Below are 10699 nucleotides of genomic sequence, written 5' to 3'. Positions count from 1 at the left end.
TCCGGGGCGGACCCCATCCGCACTCCGGCAGGCTCCGCTCCGCGCATCTCGCGGCGGCGCCCTGAGCGCGCCCCGCCCCCTTCCTCCGCGCCCCCCTTCCTCCGCGCCCCCTTCCCACTTCCCCCGCCACCTGCTCCTCCTCCTCCTCGGTCCCGCCCAGTGCGCCGGCAGCCCGCGATCCCCGGAGCTGGAAGAGAGAGGGCCGAAGGAGCAGTACAAAGGGCGGAGCGGCGGGAGGAGGGGACGCCGGGCTCGGCGCCGGGAGGGCAGGCGCGGTGCGGGCATGGACGCCGAGTACCCTGCCTTCGAGCCCCCGCTCTGCAGCGAGCTCAAGCACCTGTGCAAGCGACTCCAGGAGGCGTACCGAGAGCTGAAGGAGGACCTCACGCCTTTCAAAGATGACCGCTACTACAGGTAGGGGCGGGCGGGCGCCGGCGGGCCGGGCTGCGGGGAGGGGGCGCAGACCCGGGGCTTCGGGCCGCCCCCGCAGCCCTACTCCCAGACCCGGGTGCGCTGCCTGCCTGCGGGGTCCCGCCCCTGGGCCGCCCCTTCCCCCTGCGAGTGTCGAGCCGGGGGAGGGGCGGAGAGGGAGCTGGTCTGTAGGTTCTGGCTGTGGCCCGCCGGAGAGCTGGGGTGAAGAGCTGTTTTCCATTCCCTAGAAACCTGAGCCGAGATTCTCAAATCCGGAGACGGGGACCCACGGGCATTCGTCCCGCTTTGCTCCTCCCTCTCTTCCTCCCTTCCTGTCACCTCCTCCTACTCCCCCCCCCACCTGCGTGCCTACCGCCCCCACGGGCTTCAGGCCTTGCTGAGCACTGGTTTGGGGAGAGGATCACTCCCCCTCCAGCGTCAGGCAGGACGGGCCCTGGCCTCTCTTTTGAGGTAGTCGGGCCCTCAGGCTTTGGTGAAAATCTCGGCATCTGAGGTGCTCCTGAGCGCTGGAGGCAGAAGCGTCTGGGCTGAACAGCACCTGGGTGAAGATGCTGTGGGGGTCATGGTTCCGCACGCGCCCCGACGAGTTGTTGGTTTGGGCTTGTCTCTGTCGCCCTCTCCGTGTGGCCAAGGTGAGCCTGGAGGTTGCAGACTCTCGCAGCAGGAGGCCTGCCCCTTCCTGTGTTTCGCGGTTCTGTTGGGAAACCGGCTCCTTCGCTCATGGCTGGGCTTAGCCGATGTGTTGTGGCGTCATGAAGGGACCCAGTCTGGAGTCTGGAGTCTCCGGCTGAGGTCGCCCTTACTCCTCACTAGGTCTGTGATATGAGAAAGTTATCTGCTAACTCTGCTCTGCGTGCTTCCTCCTCTGTGACATGGGGAACTTAAACCAGAAGGTTTGGGGAAGGTGACAGTTATAGTGATGCTGGACTACTCGCCCTGTGTTTGCGGAGGGGCAGTTGATTGCACAGCTGTCTCTGTAGTGGGGAATACTCGTCTTTATACAGCGAACCCTAATAGTCATGCATGTGCTCAGAAAACCATGTATCACACTTACCAGATCTTTTCAAAAGTCCTGTGGCTTCCCAGTGGTTGACCAATATATTGGTCACAAAATTGGTCACAAAAAATGGAAAAGACCATTTAAAAATATATGTAATCCCAAGATTCTATTGTGTGGCTCGGGATGGACTTCACAGTCAGCCTCATGAAGGCCCCTAGGATACCCGACAGTATGGTAAAAAACAGACGAAACACAGATAGTTTTAAATCTTATGTTTAATGTATATTCCTGTCTCCTTTCCCACTAGTTTCTTCCCACTCTATTTTTTTTCTCTGTGTTTTATTGTCTTGGGAACATTTCTTTGGCAAAGGATCTAGTGAATATCTAGATGGTCTTAATTCAGGTAGCAGAGAAGAGAACAAAGCCACACCACTGGTTAATCCACGACTGGCTTATCCTTTATTCATTCACCCATCTATCCAACCAACAGTCACTGAAGACCTCCTGTGTTCCTGCTGCCATTCTAGGGGGTGGAAATACAGGGGTCCTGGTGTCATGGAGCTTATAGGCAATAAACGAGTGATTACCCATCGCACTGGGAAAATAATAGACTTAAGTGCCGTGATAAAGAGTGAGGGGGGGACGCCTGGGTGGCTCAGTTGGTTGGACGACTGCCTTCGGCTCAGGGCGTGATCCTGGAGTCCCGGGATCGAGTCCCGCATCAGGCTCCCAGCTCCATGGGGAGTCTGCTTCGCTCTCTGACCTTCTCCTCGCTCGTGCTCTCTCTCACTGTCTCTCTCTCTCAAATAAATAAATAAAATCTTAAAAAAAAAAAAAAGAGTGAGGGGGTGCTACTTCAGAGAGACTGGTCAGAGAAGGCTCTTGGACATTTGGCTGGGAATGAAGAATGACTTGCTCACTAGCCAATGAGCTGGGGCAGAAAGTTCCAGAAGAAGAAGTACAAGCCCAAAGCCCCCGAGGCCATAAAAACGTGGTACCATAGTCCCTCCTTTGCTGCAGGGGTTATGTTCTAAGACCCCAGTTGGTGTTCTCTTCGGCAGCACATATACTGAAATTGGAACGATACAGAGAAGATTATCATGGCCCCTGCGCAAGGATGACTTGCAAATTCGTGAAGCGTTACTTATTAAAAAAAAAAAAGGCCCCCGTGGATGCCTGAAACCACAGATAATACTGAATCTGAGATATATTATGGTTTTTCCTATACATACCTATGATAAAGTATAATTTATAAATTAGGCACAGTAAGAGGTTAACAACTAAAAATAAAATAGAACAAGTGTAATTACGTAATAAGGTTGTGTAAATGTGGTCTCTCTCGGAATATCTTACTGTACTATACTCATCCTCCTTTTTTTTTTAAGATTTATTTATTTATTTGAGAGAGAGAGAGCGCATGCACACGCATGTGCAAGTGGGGGGAGGGGCAGAGGGAGAGAACCTTCAAGCAGATTCCCTGCTGAGCATGGAGCCTGACACCGAGCGGCTCGCTCTCGTGGCCCATGAGACCATGACCTGAGCCGATATTAGGAGTCAGATGCCTACCTGACAGAGCCCCCCCGGACCCCTGTACTCACTCTTGTTCTTGTGATAAGATGAGACCATGAAATGCCTACGTGGTGAGACGGAGCGAGGTTGATGATGTGGGCGTTGGGAGGTAGCACAAGGCTGGTTGACCTGCTGATCACATGGCAGAAGGGGGACTGGCTGCTTCTGAAGCGCCCATGGAAACTGAAACCACGGGAAAAGGAGGGAACTATGGCATGTTCAAGGAATAGGAAGAAGACCAGCACGGGCAGAGAAACAGACAGGCCTAGGACAGAGAGAGCCTTGAACGCTAGACCGAGACGTATGAATTTCATTAGAATTCCAGTGTGAAGCCATTGAAGAGTTTTAAGTGGGCGGGGAGGGACAGGAGCAGTCTGGGGGCCGGTCCCACCGCAAGCATCTGAACCTGTGCTCTGGGGCAACTCCATTCGTTGGTCTGGATCTTGAAGACCATGAATTTACCATGGTTGGAGGGGGAAAGTGATGAGTCTGTCTGCCCTGCTGCCACGAGGACAAGGCGGCTGCAGAATGATTTACGATATCGTGTGTTGGCAGAGCAGTTAGCCTGAATCACAAAGACTGGTTTATTGTGAAGAGATGCTTTAGGTCTTTGAACTGCCTTCCATGGGTCTATCAGTGGGTTGTCCCTTTTTACAAAACTAGGTGAAACATTCTTGGGTTTCCAAGTTGGGAAGCTGATAGTTACAGCTCCTGTGTCTGCGTCGCTGGAAGAAGCACTTGCTACTATAATTTCTGCTCCTGCTTTTCTCACTGTCTTCGTGTCCTCATTAGTGACTTGTGACTTAAAAGCACCAGTCTCTTTTCCCCAGGAGGACTGGGCCTTGCCCATGTGGCTGACAGTTTCCTCGGAACAGGGTGCAGCAAGGAGACAGCTGCTAATGCCTGTTTGCAAAAGATGGTTGGTCCCTCCGTAAGCTGGAACGGCGATTGGCATATTAGCCATGTGGTTTGGCATCATTGACAAACGGCGCCTATGTGATCAGAGGGCTTGCAGTCATTTGCCCAAACTGAGAGGTTTTCCTGCTGGGAAGGGGGTGGCGGCGTGATATAGGTGGCAGAGCTGGGTCTGAAATCCTGGGTCTCCGTCTCAAGTCTAACCTTTGCTAACTTCCTGGCCTTGGGGTAATGGTTCTATTTCACTGGTGATCAGTTTCCACATCAGAAAATGAAGGAAGGATGTGGTAGGCTCAAGGGCTTTTGAAAAGAGCATGGAAGATACTTCCTAATGTAAACAGAGCAAAGCAGCCTGGAGGTAATGGATTGAGTTGTTTGTTGATCCAGCAGCTTAATGGTGTCATTAAGTCCTTTTGTTTTAACCTGGTGGCCATTGGTCTCAATTAGTTCCTAGTAATCTATTAGTTCCTAGTTTCATCTATTGCTTCTCATTCACATTCATGGGGAGAACAGGCGGGCTTCACCTAAAGGAGAAGGGATAACTTGAAGCCTGTGGCAAGACTCCTTGAATCTCATCTCTGCCCACCACCAAAATGGTTAACAGCGAAGAAGACAGACGTGTTGACAAGGACATGGAAGATTCATACTGCAGAGTGGAGGGAAAATCGGTCCGGTCCCATTGTGGAAGGCCGTTTGGCTGTAGCTCCTAAAGTGGAATGTATACATTCCATTCAGTCCAGCAACCCTTCTTAGGCATTTATCCTGCAGAAATGCGTGCATGTGTCCTCGATAGACAAGGACTAGAATGTTCATAGCAGCACAATTCATTATAATTCTAAACTGGAAACCAGCCAAACGCTCATCAACAGTAGAATACGGGTAAGTTTGACTTATTCCATCATGGAATACCCTACAGCCATGAAGGTAAGCAACTTACAGCTCCACACAATAAAAGTGAGCCTCTCACACACATAATGTGAGCAAAAGAAGCCAGACACGGAGTATACACTATTGGATTCTACTGACATAAAAAGAAGTATAAAACGGGCAAAATGACTGTGTTGGAAATCGGGATAGTGGTCACCTTTGAGGGACGAGTGAGTGGAAGGGGGCAGGAAAGGGCTTTCTGGCTGCAGGTGATATTTTGCTTCTTGATCTGGGTGCTGGTCACAACCCACTCGTGTGTCTCATTGGTGACATCAGGGCCCTTGCTCTTTCTTGAGTCCCAGGGATGGAAATAGACTGAGGCAAATCAGAGCATCCCAGGAGCTGAGGATGGAAACAAATTCCCCCAAGGCCCATGTGCTCAAGAGAGAGGTAGACAGCAGAGCCCAGCTGGAGTGCTGCTAAGAAGAGGATGTGGGGAACAGATGCGGAGCAGGCAGTCAGCCACGCCCAGAAAATCGTCCGCAGCTAAAGAAGAGTGGACGATAGATACAGTTCCTTTAGAGCCCAGTTCTTAGAGAATTTGTGGTTGTCCATTTTGCCAACCCAACTTTGTTTCTTGTGTTATGACTTTGCCTCTCTAAAACACAGAAACAACGGGGCGCCTGGGTGGCTCAGTTGGTTACGCATCTGCCTCCGTCTCATGTCATGATGCTGGGGTCCTGGGATCCAGCCCCGCATCGGGCTCCCTCCTCAGGGGACGTCAGCTTCTCTCTCTGCCTCTGCCCCTCCTCACTGTTTATTTGTTCTCTCTCTCAAATAAATAAATTCTTCAAAGATAATGAAATATAGGAACAACGAAGATGGGCTTGAGTTTTCTTGGCCAGGGAAGGGATGCCGGTGGTGTCCTCCCCGCAAAATGACTTTTGGAAGTTACATTTTGTCACCTCGGTGAGTTCATCAGGTTCAGGGGCTAGCTCTCAGTCTTGCTGGCCTATCTTCGCCAGCACATTGAGAGGGAAGGACCTGTTCTCGGGGAAGGTTTCTCATTAACTAAGCTCTGGATGAATGTACAGAATCAGAATGCCAGTTTATGTAATTGGCTGGTACAGACCCAGCAGATAACGGTGGGCATGGCATCACAGCCCTGGGAAACAACCAGATCAGGGATTCTCAATTCTAGTTGCACATCAGAACCACGTGGGGGAGCTTTTAGAAATACAAATGCCCAGGCCCTACCCTCGAGAACTCTGATTTCATTGCCTGGGCTGGATCTCAGTCAGGATGGAGAATCCAAGAGCGGCAAGTGGAATGTTTAAGAGTATGAAGCTGGCAGAGCCTGATGCATCCGTCTCGGCGGGACACGCTTGGCATCAGCATAGGAACACCAGAAATTAAGGCTCCTCCCCTATACAAAGCCCAGTGGCCACTGTCAACAATCACCTGGGCTTTTCCCACACCTGTAGGCTGGCCAACCTCCCTTTTTAGGTGAAGGCATCTGTTCAGGTGACAGACAGATTTAAAGGTCTGAGAACCACTTTTTCCATTTAAGGCAAACCTGCATATATGTACTGGCTTTAATGTGAATGACCCATGTGACCTGACCCATCTGTACTGATTTTAATGTTAATGTTTCAGCTGGCTAACTTTTCTCCTTGTTTTCAAGTTATTGGGGACAAGTCATTGTAATTAGAGTACTGATCTCTCTCTCTCACTCTTTCTCTCTCTGACTTTTGTGTCTTTGTTGGCGGGAGCAAAGGGTAGGTATCTCTGATGAGATAGAATTTTAGAACTAGCTTCTTTATCTTCATCACTTCAAAGGTAGAAAAATAATTTCATTGAACTTGAAAGCGTAGAGTTATGTACAAATCTGGCTCAGTGAGGAAGGCTGATTTTCTATTTGGAACAAGATATAGGTCCCAGAAGGGCCCTGGACCAAGGACCTAAGCAAACACATGTACAAGGGGCCAGCAGTGGGCACCAGAACAGGTCAGGTGCCCTCAGACATAGCCATGCCTTCATGTGGTCCTCCCAGGGCAGCACCCCTCCCCCACTTTTGACTGCTTTCCTCTCCCTTGTTCTGGGTTCTTGTTCCTTCAGTTATCCTCTCTTGTCCCCCCATGGGTGCAACCACACTGTCTTCTTCAGCATGTATTGGTCTGCCTTCTTCCCCTTCCGTATTGTCATATAAAGGAGTTAAGGATGGTCCCTGTATGTTGGTTCCCATGTTGTTTGGTTCTTAACTTATTTCATAGCAGGTTCCTAACTCACTCCTATGGGTGCCTAGCTCAAATTCTTACATAACCAGTTACTCTACATAGGCCCCGTGATGCATATTTTTAGCTATTTGGAGTCTGCCTGCCTTTGGTATACAGACTTTGGAGTCTGTATACCTTTGAAACAGTGCTCCACACCTGCTAGCCATAGACATGGCAAACCCCGTGACTATAAGAGACCCCAAACTGTTGCTGCTCTCGGGGGTTCTCTGCTCCCCCCTCCTGCAGCTGAGCAACATCACGTGTACACATAAGTCCCCTCTTTAATTGTTTTCTGCCCCAAGGGTCCCCTAGCCCTCTTCTCTGTGGTAAGGTAATGTCTTACCTATCTCTATGTCATGAGCACCCGCTACAAACTACATCACACAATAGGTGCTCAACTAACATCTGCTACATTAGAAGCATGAATGGAGGAGAGAGCACAGAAGACATCTCACTAAATTATAGGCAGGCATATTTGCCCATAGTTTAATAGGTAGAGGCTATGAACTGAAGAGTTCATGCGAGCTCCCAGTAATATTGCTTGCTGGGCAGTGGTTGCTTTGGAGCCACCACCAGGAAAATGACTAAATATATAGCAGGAAATTATTAAAGATAATAAAACTTACAATAGAAAATATTCCATTAATGCAAAAGAGAACAGTAAAGGAAGATGAGAGGAACGAAAAGGACATGAGACACATAGAAGATAAGAAGTAAAATGGCAGACATAGCTCCAGCTCTATCAATAATAAGGCAGAAGTTGTCACATGGGGTAATAAACAAGATCCCTTTATACCTATCTACAGAAAATACACTTTAGATTCTAAGTTACAAATGAGTTGAAAGTAAAGGGATAGAAAAAGATATATCATGCAAACAGCAAACTTAGAAAAGCTGGTGTGACTAGACCACTATCAGGTAAAATAACTTCTAAAACAAAACATGTTACTAGAGATAAAGAGGGATGTTCTATGTTGATAGAAAGATCAATCCATTAGGAAGATCAATCCACTAGGAAGATAAGTTTACAACAGTAAACTTCCATGCAACGAACAACAGAGCCCAAAATACATGGAGCAAAGACTAATAGAATTGAAGGGAAAAGTAGAAAATTCAAAAATAATAGTTGGAATCTTCGATACTCACTTTCAGTGATGGATGGAAAAACTAGCCAGGAGATTGACAAAGAAATGGAAGACTTGAACAACAATATAAACCAAGTAGACTTAGTAGAAATCCACAGAATACTGTGCCCAAGAAGAGCAGAATACATATGGAACATTCTCCAGAATAGATCATATAATCGTCCATGAGACAAGATGTAATAAATTTAAAAGGACTGAAATCAAACAAAGTTCTCCAACAACCTTAGAATGAAATCAGACATCAATTAAAAGAAGACACCTGGGAAACCCCCCATATGTGGAAATTAAACAACACACTCCTAAATACCTACTGGCAAAAGACAAATCACAAAGGAAATTAGGATTTTGAGATGAATGAAATGAAGACACCATATACCAGAACACCTGGCATGCATCTAAAGCAGTGCTTAGAGGGAAAGTTATAGCCATATATGCCCACATTAAACAAGAAGTAAGAGCTCAAATCAATACTTAACCTTCACTCCAAAACACTGGAGAAGAAAAGAAAACTCAAAACAAGCAGAAGAGGGGCACTTGGGTGGCTCAGTCTTTAAGCGTCTGCCTTTGGATTGGGTCATGGTTCTAGGGTCCTGGGATTGAGTCCCGTGTCAGTCTCCTTGCTCAGTGAGAGGCCTGCTTCTCCCTCTCCTACTCCCTCTGCTTGTGTTCCCTCTCACTGTCTCTATCTGTCAAATAAATAATTTAAAAATATTTAAAAAAACAAAGCAAGGAGAAGGAAAACAATTATAAAGATTATGGTGAAGATTAATTTAAGAAAAATAGGGAAGATGAATAAAATGAACATTTGGTTCTATGGAAAGGTCAGCTGGTTTGATAGACCGTTAGCTAGACCGACCAAAAAAAGAAGATGCAGATTACTAAAATCAGGAACAAAAGAGGGAACATTGCTATCAACCTCACAGAAAAAGAAAGGACCATAAGGTAATGCCATTAGATAAGTGTTGGTCCTGATAAATTCTAAAAGAGACACTATTACCGTGATACCAAGCTAAAGACATCACAAGAAATCCACAGATCAGTATCTCTCATGGACATAGAACAGTTCTCAAACAATACAAAAAGCTAGCAAACTGAGTCCAGCAATAGGATTATAAAAAAGGGATGATACACCATTACCAACAAGTGGACCTCATGCCCTGGAGCTCAAGGTTGTTTTAACATTGAAAAGATCGATTACTATATAATACCAGCAGACCCAGTCCATGGTGTTTTATCACTTGGTGTTTCCAGGTGGTACAATCCTGGGCTTAAGGGGCATCCCGAAGGCCTTGAACTAGCTGCTGGTACGTGTATGGCGCCTGTGGTCCAAACAGCAGACTCGCTGTTCACACGTCTGTGTTCTTTCTGGTGGGTCACGGAAGATTAATTATTTTAACCTGTGCCTTCCTGTGAGCAGAGCTTCGGCTCAGGCAGCAGAGTTTTTGATCTTTTTTCTTTAAAGCTAGCTGCATGTTCCTCTGAATCGAGAGGAAAAGGGGAAGATGTTCATTTCCTGGGAACAGAGCCACCGAAGGTTCTCCGGGCCCGTCCTCATTCAGCTGCAGCGACGACTCGGTTCTCGGAGTAGAAGAGCCTCATGTGTCAGAGGAGGGCAGGCCTCCGAGCTGGGACAGGACACCTGAAGCTTGACACGGGAAAGCCGGGGACTCTGCGTTTGTCTCCTAGGCCCGCGTTGACACCGGAACACAAACCGAGCAGCTTACACGGCAGATGTTTTGTGTCTCCTGGTTCTGGAGGCCAGAAGTCCGAGATCAAGGTGTCGGCAGGCTGCTTCATTCCACGGCTGTGAGGGCGGGGCCTGGCCTGGCCTCCCTGGCAGCTTCAGGGGCTCAGCTATTCCTTGGCTCGTACACGGCCGCTCTTCTGTCTTCCCTCACTCTCCATCTGTCTCCGCATCCAGTTTTCCCCTTGTCGTAAGGACACCAGTCCTAGTGGACCAGGGCCCACACTTGACCTCATCTTGATCATCTGCAAAGACCCCATTTCTAAATAAGGCCACCGTCACAGGCACGGGGGGTCAAGACTTCAGCAGTTTTTGGGGACACAACTCCACCCCTACCAGGCTCTCCTTGGTCGGGGCCGCCTGTGTGTTGATGCAAGGCTGTGGCTTCAGATTCCCTCCGAATGTTCTCTAAACTAGCTGCTGACTGATGAGCGAGAGTCAGGGGGACTGAGTCTTGGCTTGGTTCTGTGGCCACCATCGTGGAGGTCAGGTCCGCGCATCTCAGAGAATGATCTCAGATCCCTCCTGGCTCTAAAACCATGACCACAGAGTGAGAGTGGGGGCTGTGCCTGAAGGGGGTGGCCCAGGGAGAGCCTCCCTGGCAGAGGGGACTACAGTCCTCCCAGTGTCACTTGGAGGACACTTTATGAAGTTCAGGTTAGGAAAAGTGTGTGGGGTGTGCGTGTGTGTGTGTGTGTGTGTGTGTGTAGGCGTGGGTATATGTGTGTGTGTGGATGATCTGTTTGTGTTT

General features: G+C 48.6%; 1 protein-coding gene and 1 non-coding gene across 2 annotated transcripts in view; both read left to right on the top strand.

Annotated features, from left to right (window-relative positions):
• The first annotated feature begins 268 nt into the window (after nucleotides 1-268).
• Nucleotides 269-10699, top strand: part of TMEM181 (transmembrane protein 181) — a 70833-nt gene continuing 60402 nt past the window's right edge. The window contains exon 1 of the mRNA XM_044243044.1: nucleotides 269-414. Within this exon, the coding sequence (XP_044098979.1) occupies nucleotides 284-414 (131 nt within the window). The 5' untranslated portion in view covers nucleotides 269-283. The remainder of the gene's footprint in view (nucleotides 415-10699) is intronic.
• On the top strand, nucleotides 2480-2584 carry LOC122897609. Its single transcript, XR_006382568.1, has one exon. It is a non-coding gene; the product is annotated as a U6 spliceosomal RNA (small nuclear RNA).

The sequence above is a fragment of the Neovison vison genome, chromosome 1 (assembly GCF_020171115.1).
Source record: "Neovison vison isolate M4711 chromosome 1, ASM_NN_V1, whole genome shotgun sequence".
NCBI classification, from domain to species: Eukaryota; Metazoa; Chordata; class Mammalia; order Carnivora; family Mustelidae; genus Neogale; species Neogale vison.
The sequence above is the reverse complement of the archived record's forward strand: the minus strand, read 5'-3'. Positions and strand labels throughout refer to the sequence as shown.